The following is an 18,908-nucleotide window of genomic DNA, read 5'->3' as shown; positions in this document are numbered from 1 at the left end:
GAATTATCGCTGGCTAATAAAACAAACAGGAATCTTCTACCCTACAATTTAAACCTGTCCAGTGTCCGTTTCTCCGTCTTTATTGAGTCTAGCTAATGCCTGTAATTCTTTGTTTGTTCAATGTCGAGCATGGGGCAATGTCCGTGGACTCAGGCAGATATATTTCAATAATAATAATTAATAAAACGAAACCGAGACTCCGACTGCTTGACCGTATTGATTTATGGCCCTTGGTAAATTGTGGCACTTAGTGTAATTGTTTATGTATATGCCAAGGCTCTCCAAATGGGGAAAGGGTGCCCACTTGATTATCCTTCTCACACCAATATAGCTACACCTAGCTGATATACCCACGTAGATAGCACACGCCCATATAACTGACATATTTTCCGAAAATTGCTTTATACTTTTAATTAAATTATTCATTTTTACTGAACAACGATCACAATAAATACTCAAAGGGAATAATTTCGCAATGATTTGTATTTAATCAAGTCAGGGCGAATTTTAAATCTTTTATTTTAACTGCCACAGAAATTGAACGAAATGTACATTTTTGCATTTATATCATTATTAAGCCACTGTAATTTTAAATAGTTGCATACACGTACTTTCTTTTTCTTTTGCTTAGTGTTTTATTTAATTCTGCTTTCTTTTTAAAATTTTTCTTTAAATGGCTTTAAAACGTGTTTTTTTTCCTAGCCCACTCTCTCTTAACGATTAAAATGTATTTGCTCGTTTTTTGCTTACTTTTAAGTTTCTCATAAAAATCAGGCAGGAAAGTTTTGCAATTCATGTTTAAAAAGCAGAAAGATAAACCACAGAAAACCAAACAAGCATATGAAATGAGCAAATAAAAGAGACATTCAATTATCTAAAAAGCAAAACAAATATGAAAATTAATTTGACATGTTTGACATTTTAGGCAAACACAAGCATGAACATCAAAGGGGGCGTGGTCGACAGTGAGTGACGGAAAATGCCAGAAAAGCATTTGATTAGCCCGGATAAAGAGCAGCGGAGAAGAGGGCACAGGTGGTGGCAAGGGGCAATGGCGTGGCAAACGCTTAACTCTTTAATCAGGGATTCTTTTTGACCCTAACACAGCTTATTTTCAGCGCGAGTGTGAGCATTTCCCATTGCTCTTCTGCTTGCCAAAGTATAATTCCTAGCCATTTTCCGATTTTCCTTTGGTTTTGTCATAATTTCTATGCTCGAGTCACGCAAACTTCTGCGTCTCGAGTGTCCCTGTGTGTTCCAGTGTATTTGGCACGCATGAAGCGCTGACAGCAAAGCAAACAGCAAACAGCTAACAGCAAACATGGGACGAGAGGACTATTAAAGGCATACAAGCGTGCCCACACGTAGAAAACTAAAACAGGGTCCTAGAAAGTGTGCAAAAGCAAGAACACTGTGAAAGGATTTTTTCGCAATAAGCGGCAGAGGCCACAATGTTGCTGCTGATGATGATAGTGATGGCTAAGAAGAAGAAAAACCAGCAGTAGCAACAAAATATTTCCTGTCTGTGCTTAAAGATTTCCCAGACACACACAGACATACACACACACACACCTAGCCTAAAGCCCTGAAATTGAAAGCGCGTTGCATGTCAGCGACCCTCTCCTCGGCCACGCCCCATTTTTCGCCCACATCCGTCTGCTTAGGCCCTAACTTGGCTTGCAAAACTTTTGCGACGCATATGAAAATGATGCCAGCACACGCATGAATGTGTGTTGGCAATCACATCATTTTTGCTTTTGCTACTGTCTTTTGATATTATTTTTTTATTTTTCGTCCACCCTAACAAGAGGTTCTCTAGTGATGCAAAAAAAGAAATGTCTTTGCAAATGTTGAAATATATATTTTTCTCTAGTGATGCAAAAAAAGAAATGTCTTTGCAAATGTTGAAATATATATTTTTAAAATAGAACAAATTAACATACAGTCACCACAAACTTTAATTTTATTGGTCATGTAGGTAAAGGCAATTTAAACGTTGCAATCTACAAATGCAGTTTTTCAAAAATAATTGTCATCTTGATGGAAAAACAGAATACATTTAGGACAAACCGGCCGAAAATTTCAAAGAGACCAACCTCAAAACCGTAAGAGTATTTGAGGTTCATTTAGTTTGCCTTTCCTGCCAGAGATATACATATTTTTCCGCAATTTACCGCGTCATCAAAATAAAGTTGAAGTTGACTGTTGCCTGTTTTTGCCAATGGCAAAAATAAGAAGGATCCAGAGAGCCATCTTCCTGTTGGTTTTTTTGTCTGCCGGGAGCATCATCAGTATTTGCCTTGCCATTTGACTGTCTGATAAATACAAAACTTTTCATATTCCAAATTTCGTGGAAAGCGGGAGAGTTTTGCATTTAAATTAATCCAACCCAAGTGAAATTTGTGCTACTTTTTTCGGGTTCCAAATTTGAGCCACTAACTAAGCTCTAATGCCGACAGAGCCATATACATTTCCCCCTTTGGCTTTCACTTCATATTTCCATAATACACATAAATAAAGTCATTTTGCCCCACTAATACCCACTCTTTCGAACACACGCACACGGCGGAGGAGGAAAAAACCTAGCTGAAAGTTGGCAAAAAAAAAAGTGAAGAGAAAAGTTTTGGTAAAAGTTTTTTACCTAGCTTTCGAATCGAAGCGTAATCAAAGCAGCCGAACACAAACAAATGCTAATGCCAGGACTTAGTTTTCGGGTAATGATGTAGACGTATGTGTGTGTGCTGGTGTATTGGGTGTTTCTTTTTGGTGTGGGTGAAGCGCGTGTGCGGCGCTAAAGGAAACGACAGCCAGTTACGTGACTTTTATATTCTCAACGCATTTTTACCCACACACACACACACTCTTGCAGAGAAAAGGATTTGGGGAATAGAGTGTTTTATCCTGATATGCTGCCCTGACCGAGAGCCAACTTTATATAAGCCATTTTTCGAAGGGGCGCTGTCAAAGGCAAAGGTCAAGTCCGCCGCTTGAGTGCTTCGCTTGCTTATGCGGTGACATGTTCCTGGCCGAAGGACGTGACCGGTGTGAGGATCAGAAGTAGAAGTGCTCAGTGCAGCATTAGTAACAGTTACCAGCAGTCAGAGCCACCCGGGCAAATCAATGTAAATGGCTATGGCTGGGGCTAATTATAAAACTCACCGGCGCAACACCTTCTGTCTCAATTAGTGCAATTTGTCCAAGTCATTAATGTCAATTGGGAGGGCGGTAAGTGCGGCAAGTGGGGCAAATGACAATGAATAGACAAAAACGCAGGGAGCAGCCAAGGATGGGAAAATTAGCGCATGACTTTCAGGCGTAAAATTGAAAATCATTGCAGCAACACCTGACGCTTCGAGTGGGCCGCGCGCATTACGTGATTTTCGTTTATGATTTCTGCTTACTTTAACTGCTTTCCCGCTTTCGTTTCCGCTCCACGACATTTGTCCCCGGGTCTGGCCATAAAAATGAATATTTATGCGCCCTGCCACAGACGTAAATATGTTGATATTCGTGCACATAATACAAGCGATATATGGCCCTCACACACGAGCAGTTGGCATTCATCAAATCGCATCGATTATTGTGTACTACTCGTATGTGGAGCAGCAGCATCGGAAATTTCCCAAACATCTCTCCCCATCATCGTATATTCCACTTCACCCGCGTCATTTGTCATGGCAAGGAGAAACGGCAGAGCAGTGGTGATTTATCATATTTACCTTGGCCGCACAAGCAGTACATGCAGTACAGGTGCACGGGTTCAGGACCCTAATGCAATTTGTTTCGCGCCCTGGCCGTCGAGCATTTTATGGCCCGAACTAGAAACACAACCGATGAAGGAGAGCTGCCGAGTTGCCGAGCTGAAGAGCTGGAAAGCTGGATAGCTGGAAACCCGGAGAATCCGGCTAAGAGCACTCTGCATCCGCACATGTGTGAGTGCCGGCTTCTATGTGTTTGTGCATTCATTTAAGTGCTTTGCATAATATTTAAAAGAAGATGCGACATATAATGCAGCCATGTAATGTCACGTTTTACTGCAATCATTATGCTGTTGAAAATAAAAAATATTGTCATCTCATCCAAGTATTAGAAAGATCAAAGTTCAAGGTTTTCTATTTTCCAATCATAATGGAAAAGTAACGATAGTTTCGTACTAAAGAAAATTATTTTCTCCTTTTTATTTTATAATGTCGTCGTAGTAAAAGATATCGACAGCTCAACAACATAAGGAGGGACCATAAAAAGTTGTAACAATTTAGTATCTTAATAAATAGTAAACATGAAATTGTGATTAAAAGCATCAAAAACAAATTTTATAAATTCATATTTGTGATTTAAATTAGATAAATTGATAATACCTTTACAAGAATTACTTATCCGGAGAGTTATATATTTTTAAGGAATGCTCGCAATTTTCTCCCAAGTTTACGTTCTGCAGCTGAAAGCATCTTGTGCATATCTGTTCCAATCTGATTTGAGCAGTTGCTATAATTCTCATGGTTTTGCCAGCAAATAAAAACAGAACTTAACAGCCGTGGCTGCTGCTTCGAATTCAAGTAAGTATTTGTGCAGAGGACAGAGCACAGCTACATTATTGTTCCCCTTAGAGGGAGTATAAAAGAGGAAATGCCGCAGAAATAAGAAGGAAAACCATGAATAAGTGAGTGCAATCAATGCCTGAATGCTTGCGGGCCAAGAGAAATTCGAGCGTATTTTCGTATGTAAGTGAGTCTGTGTTTGCATACGTGAAGAGCTTAAAACGATTTGTAGCCTTTAATGCGCCCCGTGGCCTGACATAAGCGCCCGGCGAAGGAGACACGTGGCGCACAGCTCCTTCATGCTCCTCGAGGTCCTTTTTTCTCTTAGCGCTCTTGCTTTGTGTTTTATGCGACACGTTTGGTAATTCGATAGCCCGGCACACACATTTAAATGGCAAGCTTACACAATTTACCAAAATACCTCCCCGGCTGTCGACCCACTGCTTTGTTTGCTTTGCCTGGGAATCGATTATTCAATTTATTCGGGCATACTCGGCGATTGATTTTGATTGATACGCTCACATATCGAATGACGCTGTTTGGCTGCTCTGTTAATTTGCATCAATTTCGAGCGTCTAATTTGATTTGATTAATGTGATTAATGTGGCCACTCTCTGGGTTTTCCCGCTCTGCGCAAAAGGGTTGTCCAAAGGCGAAACGGAAATGCGAAAAAGCGGAAAAGCGGGAAAGCGAAAACGAGTGCCAACTGGCTGATGGGTTTGTCAGTTGGCATCAAAGTACTTTAGTTTGTGTTGCGCCCAAATTGGTAAGGCGGCAGGCACTTTGCAAACACACCTCCCTCAAGCATATCAGCGTCTAAATCTGCCAGGCGCTCCATTTTTGCACCACACAAACACTCACACACTCACTAGCAAAAGGCGAGAGCCGAACAATACAAAAAAGCCCAAAAGTGGGCTAACACTGAGTGCAAAGCTACCAAAAAAAAATAGAAGCAAAACGAGGTGGAATAAATGAGAGAAAACAGCAGATATAAGGGAGCCTGCAAAGCATGTTCGCCAAAAGAGAAGTGGATGCGAGGGTGCAGATTGGGTGGGGGCACTTATGTGATAGCTACCGCTTTGACGGCGGCACCTTTTGTCTATCCATGTGTTTGGGCCCAATCACAGCGCAAAAGGGCGGAGGAGAAAGACAAGTCTTTGGAAGCCAGCTACACTCGCCAGAAGTACTTAACATTTTAGCTACATTTTTAAAACCCTTTAAGTTGTCTAACCAAAAAACTCTTTTAATTATTTAATAACGAAATCTTTTAAAAATAAAATAAAACATAGAAATATAATTTCTATAAACAACTTTTTTTTAGAGCAAAAAAAAGCCTTTAAAATATAATAAAAACTGAAGTAAAAATGGATTCAATTAAAAAAATATTTTTAAACTTAGTGCATAATCTCCGATAAAATTTAATGTTAGCCCGCTTTGAAAGCTAAATAATAGCTTTCAAAAGAAAACAGAAGCAACAAAATGTAACACTTTTAATACTAAGCAAGGCTTGTTAAACCTCGTACATTATAATAAAATCTAAGACTATTTAAAGTGCACTCGAGTCCTCCTGTTCTTATTTGTTTGTCGTTGGTCGCCTTTCGCTCGTCTTATCTGCTCAGTTCAGCCACAGGCGACGGCGTCTCAACTCTGACACATGACAAGAGGAATCTACAGCTTCGGGGAAAACTCAAGCAGGCAAAAGTGAAAGCCTGAGAGTTTTCCTCAGCTCTCGGTCGCCTCATTAGGCCGAAGCGAGCTTAATTACGGCTCCTGGAAAACCTTCAATTTAAGATGTTGCCACGACAGCTGCCGGTGACCACTTTCCAATGCCTAATTGGGATTTGAGGGCTCCGTTAAATAATTTCAATTTAATCGGTACGCGAAACTTTCACCTAATTGTTAAATCAATGGAACCAAAATTCAAACACAATGCACTAATTACAAAAGTTGCGAGCGGCGCTAATTAGAGGACAAAGGAATCGATACCGGGACGGAAACTTGTTAGCCGAGCTCAAGAATTACCGGGAAGTAATGCCCAAACATTGCCAGCGCAAATTCCCGGCGTCTTTCGAGAGCTTTTCAATCAAGCCCACAGTCTCAGTCTGGGTCGCAATCCCGGTCTCCGCTTGTATTTCAGTCAAATCAAAACGATATCCTCTCGGCAAACTGGAGAGCAAAACAAAAGCCAAACACAAACACGAGTGCAAAATAAAAATCGATTTCGCCGGCAGCTGAAATGCTGGCAACAAATAAAATAAACGACACATGGCAGGGAAACGGAAACTGTGAAATGCGAGCTGGGAAACAAACAGACACAAATAGACAGACAGACGGGGTTGAGACAGACAGACGAGGCCAATAAAAAAGCGGGCGGAGAAAAAGCGCCAGAGACAGGCAGCAAGGACACGTTAAGTTGCAGGATATTCTGGCCAAGACAGGCGGAAGAGCCAAAGTCACTATTAAATATTGTGTTAAGACGACACCTTACTTTCACGCAACCTTTCTCCTCGCCCCTTCTGTTTCCCCGCTCCAAGTCGCTGACAAAATCCAAAAGTCATGCAATTTATTTATTACCGATTCCAGATAAGCGAGCCAAGGCTACTTACAAAATGTATTAACTAATTGCTTCCCGTCAAGGTCGTTTCGTGTCACCCCGAATTCCGCCTTACAACAGACCCTGAAAAATCTGATTCTCGAGGGCATCGCTTGGCAGTTCGCTGCCTCTGTCTACGTTTCTGATAAATGAGCATATTTCCCTTTTAGTGGAAAAACACAAAAAAAAAACTTTTTCCAAAACCGAAATGTTTCGAAGCTTTTTTCGTGGCTGATTATCTCTTGGTTGGACAGGACTAATGACCAAGGAAAGTAGAAGGCCCTGAGTGACGAGTTCAAATATTACAGTTGTTTATGCAGACGTCTGAAATGGTTAGTTTTCCATTTGTTATAACAATATAATTGAGATTTTGTTTAAATCTTTTTTCAATATGTATAATCTTTTATTATCACGAACGAAGTTTAACTAATTTGTTTTGTGTTTTCGTATTGACGTCTAGCCAGCATACAAGCAAATAAACAAGTGAATTTATTGAACTCATTAATTTTATCTCTATTAATAAAAAAAAACGAGTAATCCGGACATAAAATTAAAAAATATTCGTGCGAAGTGGTTGTAGTCCTAACCATTAACTGTATTTATTTAGGTTTAAAAAGCTTTAATTTAAAAATAAAACTAAAAACAAAATTAATAAAGTCATTTAACAAATTTGTTTTTGTTTATTTTAATAAATTATTCTTTGCATTGGATTGTAAAAAAAAATATACCTAAATAATATATAACAATGTACTCATTAGTAAAAATATAATCATTCAACTAAAACTTTGTTAAAGTTTTCTTTTTTTGTTAATTAAGGTCGTTGTACCGAAATATTTGTACATATTTTTTGAAGAATTTTAGCCTGAAACCATCAATCAAATGGGCTTTAAAAAAAATTAGAGATTAGAGGGATTATTTGAAATATAAAAGAGTGATGAAGACATAATGCTTCAGCTATGAATTTAAATAAAAATTATTGAATTTTTTACACACTCGGCTTTGTTTCCGCTGCTGCTGAAAGCTAGTTAGATCCTGTCATGCTGCGGAGTTGTGCGAATCGTTTTCCCCGAGGACTACCGTCAGAGTGCAGCGACATATTGAAATTTGATGGCGGCAGTGCACCGCTCGCAAATGTCCCTGGCGGCATTAATTTTATCAAAGTCTCGCTGGCAGAGTGTGTGTGTGCCTGTGCGAGAGCCCCTGTGTGTGGCAAGTAAAATTTGATCCGTTGCAACAGGACCGCGTTACAAAGGCTACAGAGCTCCTGCGAGTGTGTGTGCTTGCCCAAAGGTAAACAGCAAACACTGGGCCTTCCCCTGAACCTAGCTGAACTGAACTCGGCGGGTATTATAAATCAAAGCCAGGTGGATGACACGCCCACAAGCAGCGGCGGCTTAGGCGGCAGCATCCTTTTCATTTTGCCTACGTGAAATTAGTTGCGTAAATCCCAACACGAGAACGTACTCGACAGCAACAAATTAGGCAAAAAGCTTATGTAAGAGGGGAATAAAAATGAAGGCAGCTGGTAAACTATGCGCCTAATAGTGGAGCGGTGTGTGCAATAAACCAGCTCAGAGCAAGTGGGATGGATATACAGAGCGAGCGAGACGGAGACGGAGACAGACACAGACACAAGCTCACACACACACACGTTGGTGTATGGGGGGTTCGTCTTTGGGGAAATTAAAGCGTGGCAAAAAGTGCCAGGCTTCATGTTAATTTTCATTAAAATTATATTAACTTGTAACGTGGCTGCCATCGTTGTTGCAGAGCAAAAAGTGAAAGAGATAGCCGCACACATAAGGGGTATATACCAACACATATGGGCGAGTGCGGCGAGGCGACTAATTTTTAGTGTCCTTGCAAGTTTATCAAGGGATAAAGGGCATGAAAGGGGGGCAAAAAGCGAGTTCAAGTCCTGCGGGACACTTAAAATATTTAAATGCGCAAAATAATAAATTAGAACATTTTTGTGGCCCCAAAAACCTCACTCCCCCGTAAAAGAAGTGGGCAGTCACAATGGCCCTGTATTTTCCCCTCTTTGGGGTAATGGGTTTGCCGGGGGGAGGCTGGGACATGAAGACCTTGCCCATGTTTGTGTCGAGGTCCGACACCAAACATGACAGGGCTCAACTGGGTCACTTGGCTTCAGAGCGGGAAAAACTGGGCTAAGCGAAGGCAAAAAGTAGCTAAATAATACAGAAACTGTATGACCGAAGTAACGCAAGTAATCATATGCAGGAATGCAAGATAATGGGTGTTTCGTAATTAAATCTTGTCCAGCTTTGTAAGCTAAATAAATTGGGATTTGTATTAAACGTACTCTCAAACTAAGTGATGGTTATATATGTTTAAAAACATTTTAAGGAGATATCGCAAACTATAATTTAAGGATTAAAGCTTTAATACAAGGTTGAAAAATACTAAAGAACTAGTGAAGAAAATGAAACTAATTTTATTAACTTATTTATATTGGGCTATAGAATTAGTAGATGAACACATTTTTTTTTTGAGTAATATAAATATTAACGAAACATTTTAAATATTAAAACCGAGAATAAGATTTTGTCTAAGTAAATTTGATATAAGGTGTGTACTAGCTCGTATATGACAAATATTTCATGTTATTTCCATTCTCACACCTGAGAGCTGTGGCAGCAGTCATAACCATTTTATCTCTCTTTGCCCAACACAAACATTCGTCTAAACATTTATTTACACTTGAAGTGGCCCAAAGTTTTGCCCCAGCACGTCGGCCACATCTGTCATTATTGTAATTGTCAAGTGTGCAGCCGTAGAGAAACATTCGTTGGGCTCCTATTGACGCTGAGATATATAAACCATTATGAGTTGCTCTCGGTCATAATAATGTCGATGTGAATGTGAATGCGAATGGGAAGGCGAATGGAAATGGGAGTGTCTAGGTGTGTGCTTTACGAGTCGGTTGGCGGCAGTTGGCCATTTATTATGTTGCCACATAAACAATATTTTATTTAACATCATTACCAAAGCGTGGGTGTGTTCGTGTACACACATCTCTGTGTGCTGGAGGGACTATAAAAATTGTCAGCTTCTGTTTGGCTGCTGCGTTACAGTCTTTCGCTTGGCAAGGACCACAAACCATGGACCACATAGCGTTGTGAATTATTTCACGCTTTGCTTTATTATAAAACACTTTTATGTCTTCATATAACCCAAACATTTTGAGTGCCGCACACACAACTCCGCCAGATCTTCCGTTTCCGCTCCGGCATTGTTTCGGCGAGCTTTTCATTGCACATCCCACTTGTGCTGTAAACATAAATTTGACGCCGTAAAGAAATATCAAAAGTATTTCGCTTCGCTTCGCGTGACAATAAAGCGCATCATAATAACAATAAGTGAAGGTTCTGCTTTAAGGAGCCTTTCCGCCGAAGACCTAGAAGTCGCACAAACACATTTCCACTCACGCACATGTCAGCTGTAAAAATTCGCTTCAGTTAATTAAAACAAAACATTTTCAATTGAAACGGGGCGGGGGGCGGGTGTTGGGGTGTTACGGCTGGCGGCTACTGCAGCTGCTGCTGTTGCATAGATACATACAAGTACTCACATTGCAGGCAATATACACACCATGCACCATGCATAGCTATGTTGCAAGGGAGTTGGAAAAAGTGCAGCATACTTATGTGGGCAACATCAGGTATGCGTGGGGCTGCGAAAGGGTGTGTGTGAGTGTGGCTGTCGGTGTGCATGTGCATGTGCAGTGCCAGGAGTTATTGTCATTGCAGCTGTTGCTCTTACTGCTGCATTTTATTATTATTGTTATTTCAGCTGCTTCCAGTGTTGTTCCTTTTCTTGTCAACAGTTAGCGAGGCATCATGAATATATTAAAAAAAAGAATTGTATATAGTGTGGGCGTTTGACTGGCTGTTAACGTTATAATAAGCCCAAATTTTCATAATAGTTCTTAGGTGGAAAAACAATTTGAAGAATATAGTTCTGCAAGAAAAACTACAATTTTTGCAATCAAAAATAAAATTTGCTTCAACAATACATTCTTATCAAGACAATAATTATTTTCATTATTTTAATAAAATTGAAATTAATATAGGTTTCTGAGTTCATATTTAATTTAATATATATTCGATTCATATTGCAGAAAAAAATGTATATGACTTCAGATATAACTAACCATGTATACGTTTTATAAATATTTGGCTTAGGAATAACAAAGCATTTTAGTTTTGCAACACAATGAAAACTTGAACAAAACCATTCGAAACATAATCTTTCGATTACACTTTGCTAATAATCGATAGTAATTAAAATATTAAAAATATTTAAAAATACCTAAGGCCCATAACACGATAAAAAGTACAAGTATATCGATTTTTATTTCCCAAGTTTTTGGCTAATCAATGAGTATGCAAACGCCTTTTCATTCGCGTTAATTGTTGCCAGTGTTTCGCATTTCTGAGACCGAACATGCAATCAATCAATCAATCAATCAGTGGACACACGTTCAACATGATTAGACTCCGTCCCGTTTAATTAGTTCGTGGTCAGTGAGAGCCGTGAAAAAGTTGTTAACACCGGGGCCAACACGGCAATTGTTTGTGCCGTGTCCGAAATGGTTTAGATTAATGGTTAGCCCGAGCTAAAAGCGAAGAAGGTGGATAAGTAGGTCATTTTCACGTGTGCATGTCGCTTATCACACTTTTAGTGGTGGCTCCCTTTTCACTATTATATCTACACTGGAAACTAAGCCAAGAAATGTTAGGAAGCATTGAACAGATTTAATTTTAAAGTTTTAGAAGCACAAAATCAATCTGCAATTAAATTCAACCTCAAAGAAAACCATACGTAATTGACTAGTTGGTTAAATAACCAAGTTTTTTGATTTATCAAGCAAAAGTTCTATTTAAAGGAAAATGATTTCTGTCCTTTGACTTAAATTTAATAGCAAAATTTTGGGAATGTTGCTTCCTTCCCTAACCTTGTCTCAGTGTTTTCCACATTCCATTCTCGCTCAATTTCTCTATTAAAAATCAACTCAGTTTTATAATATACATTTCCCCCACAGCTGAAACCAACCGAACTTTGGGGTAGCGTGGGTTGAATGGAGCCATAAAAGAGGACATAAATAGCTTCCCGGTGGGGCATAGATAAACCCTCAGACGGAGTTCCCCGTCCCTTTCCTGCGACCCCTCTGCGCAAGACGCAGACAAATTATGGACAAATTATGTCGACCTGGAAATGAGCAGCGGGCAAGTGCGAGCCTGGTTTCAGCCTCATTATATAGCTGGCTGCTTCCTACGCTGCCCCACTTCCTTGCACCCACCACCCAGTATCCACCACCCACAACCCACACACCCCCACCATTGTGTTTGCATGCGTTGTCGTCTGTTTGGCTTTTGGCTTTGGGGCTGCGGCTTGGCCATATTTAAATCGCAGGAAGTCAGCGCCAGGTTAGCTACGGGCTATACTATCCCATGTGCTCCTATACACACACTTGTATGTGTGTTTGTGTGTGCCCTAGCGTGTGTGTGTGTGTGTGTGTGTGTGTGCTGGTGGCCACTTCCGGTCGTTTGTCGCCATTTTCATAATGTCTGCCTTTGGCCCGTAGGCGTTTGTTGATTTAGTTCTGCCTTTTATTTCTTGCACTCGCACTGCTGACGCTGGGTTTTATTCCTTCTCTTGCAATTTAACAACATGGCAAATATTTAGGTCGCCACCGGCGAAGCTTGCTCGATTTTAAAAATGCAATTCAAGTTGCAAAAAATTTGTATATGTATTTGTACGAAAAAGTTTTAAATTTTTTTTTGCGTTGAGGGTACTTGCACTGGGCCCCGCTGCACAATTTGCTATATTATTTAGCGAAGTTCACTTGAGCGTGTAGTTGAAATGAAAGTGGGCATGGTCCAGCCGCCGGAGGGCAAGCGCAGGTGGGGGGAAAGACGGATAAGCCGTGTCGGCAGTTTTCCGGAAATTGAGGCATAAAAAAAAATAATACATAAAAAAAAATAAAACAAAATAATAAAAAAAAGGAAAGGAGAGCCAGAAGAAATTGTTGCAGTTGCAGGTGCAAAAGTGGAGCTCGACCACTCAAACCCCCGGGTTATCCCGAAATGTTCCCTACGCTGTAAATATAAAACATAAAATATGCAGCAGGCGAGAGACAGGCTTTTAAAATATTGCTTAAAATTTCATAGCAGGGGGCGGTTGCAGCTGAAGGCGGGACTTAATTGGAGTGCCCGGCAGCGAATTCCACCCGCCCCGTTAGGTGGCTGCTTAAAAATAAATTTTCATTTCATTTTCATTTGGCCAATCAATTTGCAATCTCTTCTATCCATTTTCAAATAACACCGAATCTCCTGACAAACGCAGATGGGAACCATCTAACTGTAGCAGGAAATGCAAATCATGTGCTGTGCTGTAAAAACAAGTGCAGAAAATCTCGATAGAAAAACGTAGTGAAGTGAATCGAAATGAAAAACGTTTGGCAGTTTGAAAAGCATGTCAAGCGACTAAATTACCTTTATGCTGGGTGCCACTCACCCGATCGCTTAAGTTTTCCCCTTTCGTTTTACCTTTTTTCTTGCCCCATACTTATCGATTTCCTTGCCAGGCGACAGTTTTTCCAGCGCAATTTTCGCGGCGGGCGGCTCCCATCCTGTTTCTCCTCCAGGTTCTTGTTGCTGACTTTGCTTTGTTTGGCGACCCCGACTCTTCTACCGCAATTCATTTTATTTCAATTGGCCCGCCAAAAAAAAATCACTTACGTGTGCTTGTGCTGCACTTCCGGTTCCTGCACTGTCATTCGTCCTGGCTGCGTCTTTTTGCTTCGTTTTCCCTGCTGTTCGCTGGCCAGGCCTGCATTATGCATGTTGCTCGCCAAATTAATGTGATTTACAATTTAGACGATGTGCAGACATAAACGACACACAACACCGAAGGAGACAGGACGGAGGCCAACCAAAATGCTCGAGGGTCATGAACTAAGTTTATTGTGCACATTTAAATGAAATTGCTGCGCTCAATTTATACGCTAAGCGCCCAAAGGCATTGCCAGGTAACTTGCTATGAAAAAGTGAATAACAAAAAAGCTCTACAAAAATAAGATTTTCCTGGTCGAAGTTTCGAATACACTTTAAATAGATGATTGAGAAATACAATAAAATCATTTTAAAAATACAAACATTTTTAGGATTTAAAATGGTTAAAATCACTTTAATAATTACTTATGCTTTTTATAATAAAGAAAATTTTAAAACTCTTGTTTTAAATCAAATTCGGCATAAAAGATTAATAAATTATTTTCTGTAGTGTGTTAAAATGCATACAAAATGTAAAGCACTTTTAATGGAATAGAGAAATTGAGGAAAGAAAAACTATCGCCACAGGCAAAAAACATTCAACCAACTTCACACTGACTACTCCATTTCCCGGACTCCACTACCACTACCACCATCGCTTATTCATTTCATTTCGTTCGGTTCGGTTAGGTTTTGTTCCCCTTCTGCTTTTTGTTATTGTTTAACAGTGCCATAGTTTTATGGAATATTCGTGTTGTCCTTGCCAATGTTGTTGTTTTTACTGGTTACTGGCCTGGCATCGTTTTTGAAATGTGTGCATATTGTTGGAATAATTGACTAGGTTTTTGTCAATGGTTTTTGTTTGCTTGCCTGGTTTTTCAGCCGCTGCCATTGGTACTAGGACCTAATGTGCCATTTGTTGACTGTTTCTATAGGCATAGGCAAATGGGTTCACTGACTAGCCAAGTGACTTGGAATTTGTCGAGCTATGCATTTCAGAGAAAAAGCAGTGGAGAATTATGGCCTGTCTAGATCCAAATCGCATCGTTTTATATTTGATATTGGGAGTTTTAAACGGATTTCGGAAGACTTTAAGTATGTGCTGAATGGAAAACTCCAGAATATTTAGAACTCTTAAGCTTAAATTCAAAATTCTGATTGCCTTTAAAAATTGGACAATATTTTAGATATAAAGTAAGTGCTCATGAGACCAGGTACGCCTATTGAGTTATGTGTTTGTAGTACAAATGATATCCTAAGAATATCAACGAAGATGTTATCACCGCTTAATCGTTATTAACCGTTGAAGTTCTTTCCTTATGTTTCTGTTGGCGTATACTCAGCTTGGAAAAACTAAACTTTCCCCCACAGAAACCCACTCACACAACCGAAGACACTCTCCGCCGTCAATCTCTCAATAAACACTTGCACAGCTCTTAATTACCCAATGCAAACTTGCTCAAGTAACACAACTTGTCCTTGAGGTGTGTAGGTGGATGGGTGTTACTGCTGGTACTACTTGTACCTGCTGCTCAGGTGGATATGCTCCTCTGACCCATCGCACCTGCACCCACTTCCTGTCGCGTCCTCCTCTTCCTTTTCCTCCTCCGGAAGCCTTTTTTCCCAGGCGCTGGAGAACTTCGCTTGACTGGCTGTCATACAAGTTTGTCAGCTTGTTTGGCTGCGTGTTAAACAAAAACGTGGTAACAACTTTCAAGTCAAAGTTTTCATGACTCTTTTGTCAATTACCGTTAGTTAGCAAGGGGGTGTTGTGGGTGGCGGAGGGGAGATCCAGAGTTTTGGCTGCTTAAGACCATTGCCACACATTAGGCCATTGACAAGGCGATTGGGAATGTTATGTGGTAGAGATCTCTCTCTGTCTTTCCGTGTTTGTATCTTTATTTTTGCCCCTACTGCTGCACTGAAAAAATAGCTCAGAGAGTATAAACCTAAATTAAGTTGAGCAGAAAAGTTGCAGACAAATTGTATTCTATTTGTATTATATTCATATTAAAGCAGTTTAAATTCGAGATTTGAAAATAAAAAATCAAAAATTTACCAGTCAAAAATGTACAGCTCAAGAAGTAAATAGTCGATTTTAGAATGGATTTTTTTTCCAGTGCTGTTTTACTCTGTGCTTCCTCAATTAATTCCCATCTAAGCTAAACTTGGGCTATTCGTTTGCGTAATCGAAGCAGATAGATGGAAGTTCTCCTGTGTGTGTCCCGGGCTAATCCATCATTATTGATTGGCATTAAGTTGTTTTCGGTGTGTGTCCTGGCATTATGTAATGGCCTTCGAATTAATGAGCATTTATTTATGGTGGAGCTGGGTCGAGAAATCCCCCAAAACGAACTGGCTTAGTGGGCAAATATGCGAGCGTTTTAATTAAAACGCAACTAACCACATGAAACGACCGCTATTCCTTACTCACTCTAAAACTCTGTCTCTTTCTGTTTAATTGCAGTTATCACTCGGAAAGGAAAGGACACGACTAAGCCTCAGGATGCGAGGAAAAAGGATTTGAAATTACATTTTTAATGCAGCGCGGGCAAGAAAAAGAGCGCGAAATGAGCAACACGTGCGCGCTTTATTTTAAATATTTATAAGCAAGGCAAACACACACACAGCGAAACGCGCACCAACACACCGGCACAGGCACTCACACATATTTAGGTGACCGAAGTTAAGCCTCTTCAAATTCTATTAAAAATTCATCTTAACGGTTATGCGTTTTGTACAAATAGCAGCTAAGGAGCCGAGCGGAAAAAATGTTTGTAAATATTAAAATGAATTTATGTGCAGCGCAAAAGTTTTTAATTAAGTGAAAAGCGAAAACACGAGTGCAAACGATAAAACGCGCCGCCAACAAATCATTGCGAGAGCGAATTCGAGCAACAAGCTTAAATATTTGAAGCGATGTTCGAGCAGAGCGAGCCCAATTTATTTGCATATTTAATGCTCGTTCAGTGAGCCGCAATCAAACCGAGCGCCGAATACTAACTAAACAGTAATCACCATCACCATCACCATCGCCATCAGCCAATCGGATCGGATCAACCATGTCCATCACCGTCTCATTCCTAATCTGCCTGATCATGGGAGCCATAACCAACGCAAATTCGCACGAGCATGCCGATGGCTTCAAGCCAGGTAAGTGATTAAATCAAATATTGTCTTTTCTGGCAATTTCTTGGCTGTCGAAAATATCCGAAGACCAAATGTAATTAAAAATGGTTAATTTAATCCCGAAAATCTATAATTTTCCTGTTGTTTTCCCTGCTTTTTATTTTTTTTTTGCAATTATTTGCTGTACCATTTGGCATATTTGCCTGGGTTCCGTTTCATTTGTAATGGCAATTTTTCATACCCACATTGTTTACTCGTATTTTTTTCCAGCCTTCAGCCAGGCTTTAAATTGCAAGAGTTTTTTGTTGTGAAACTTTTATCATACGCAAAGGAAAAATAAAATTTAATTATGAAGCATTATACACTTTTAATTAGTCGCTTGTGACTTTGTTTCGAAGAATTCAAGTCAAGGAAAAGTCTGCTAAGATAAGGTTTATTTGGCTAATTAGGCAGAAGACAAACATTTTCTGTGTGACATTTAAATGCAAATGGTTATACTATATACATGTGTTTTTTTTTAAATTATCTGTATTTCTCCTTAAACAATTTATTCATTTCCCTCGACGCGCCGCCCTTAATTGAACATTTAAATCCATTGTTTGAAGTTCAGTACATATTTTTTCCGACCAAACATTTAAAAATGTGGTCAACCAATTTTTTATTCCGAAAGTGTCGTTTGCATAAACGAACAAAAGTTTTTCCAGCGAGAGGTAAAAATGTTTATATTAATGCGGAAAGAAAGAAATAAAATGTTGCAATTTTTACAACTTCATTATGGATACTGGATACTTTGTTGCTGTAGCTTTTTTCCTGGGTGACATGTGCGCACTTCCTTCCCCGCCGCGCCATCCAGCAATAAACGCCAATGCTGGCCACAAATCCACAAATGCGTCACCTGTGTCACCTCGGTTGCTCCTGGATGCCAGGATGTCAGGATGCCGGGATGGTGGGATGCCCACCCCAGTGAGCAGGATGTTGTTGGTCCCGCTCCCTGCGGTGGCTACTTTGGCCGACTGTTCTGCCTCACCGGTCTCAAGCTCCAAAAAAAATGCATAAATTCTCATTTTTATGTGTCTACGTTGGACTTTACATTAGCTTTGCCAGCGATGCTGCTGCCCTCGCTGATTATCCCCGGGGAGCTATAAAAAGAAATATAACATGGCACTATATATAGTATGGTAAATATATGTGCATTTGCTGTTATTTCACTGGATATGTGTGTAAAAATATATTTTGTTGTCCACTTTTGGCCAGGGGAATTTCCCCGGCGTTGGCATGCGAAATTGAGTTAAACCCTGAACATTATCATATTGCACACCGCGGTGTGGCGGTGTACGATGCAGGAATTTCCCCAGCAAGGTTAACTTTATTTTACGGGTATAAATTATCGATCATTTGCGCTCGCTGCGCTGCGCTAGGTTTTAAAACGTGCTAGACGCACCTGGCACATAAATTACGTAATGGAAATTTAAAGGAGAGAGAGAGAGGTGGCCGTGGCCCTCTTTAGGAGCGCTTTAATTTCATTAGGCAACACTTGGCGCTTGAAGCTTCAAAGCACCGCCGCTTACATAATAATTAGTAAAATAAATTTCACCTAAATAAACAGAGCGAGAAAAAGGCAGCATCGCTGAGAAAACAAACCATCTCTCGTCCCCCCTTCTATATGGTCCTATATCTCCGGGAAGGTGCGCCAAATGGCCACGTCAAACGCACGTTCACGACCCACTTACTCTGCGTCCTTTTCGCCAGCGAAGGACAGCATCCTTGGCAAATTATTTCCCATCATTTTTCACGCAAAAAAGCGCACAGAGTTTAGCGAGCTGGAGAAACATGCAGAGTGGCACGGCGCAG

At 40.1% G+C, this 18,908-nt stretch overlaps 2 protein-coding genes across 2 annotated transcripts in view; both read left to right on the top strand.

Moving 5' to 3' along the window:
* LOC128266519 (endonuclease G, mitochondrial) overlaps nucleotides 1-16,534 on the top strand; it is a 40,240-nt gene extending 23,706 nt beyond the window's left edge. Inside the window, exon 4 of the mRNA XM_053003092.1 lies at nucleotides 16,396-16,534. The gene's annotated coding sequence lies outside the window, so the exon portion shown is untranslated. The remainder of the gene's footprint in view (nucleotides 1-16,395) is intronic.
* Nucleotides 16,535-16,948: 414 nt separating this feature from the next.
* The window catches only part of LOC128266512 (hemicentin-1), a 59,335-nt gene continuing 57,375 nt past the window's right edge, over nucleotides 16,949-18,908 (top strand). Inside the window, exon 1 of the mRNA XM_053003084.1 lies at nucleotides 16,949-17,081. Within this exon, the coding sequence (XP_052859044.1) occupies nucleotides 16,991-17,081 (91 nt within the window). The 5' untranslated portion in view covers nucleotides 16,949-16,990. The remainder of the gene's footprint in view (nucleotides 17,082-18,908) is intronic.

The sequence above is a fragment of the Drosophila gunungcola genome, chromosome 3R, assembly GCF_025200985.1.
Source record: "Drosophila gunungcola strain Sukarami chromosome 3R, Dgunungcola_SK_2, whole genome shotgun sequence".
Classification (NCBI taxonomy): Eukaryota; Metazoa; Arthropoda; class Insecta; order Diptera; family Drosophilidae; genus Drosophila; species Drosophila gunungcola.
This window is presented reverse-complemented; position numbering and strand designations above follow the sequence as displayed.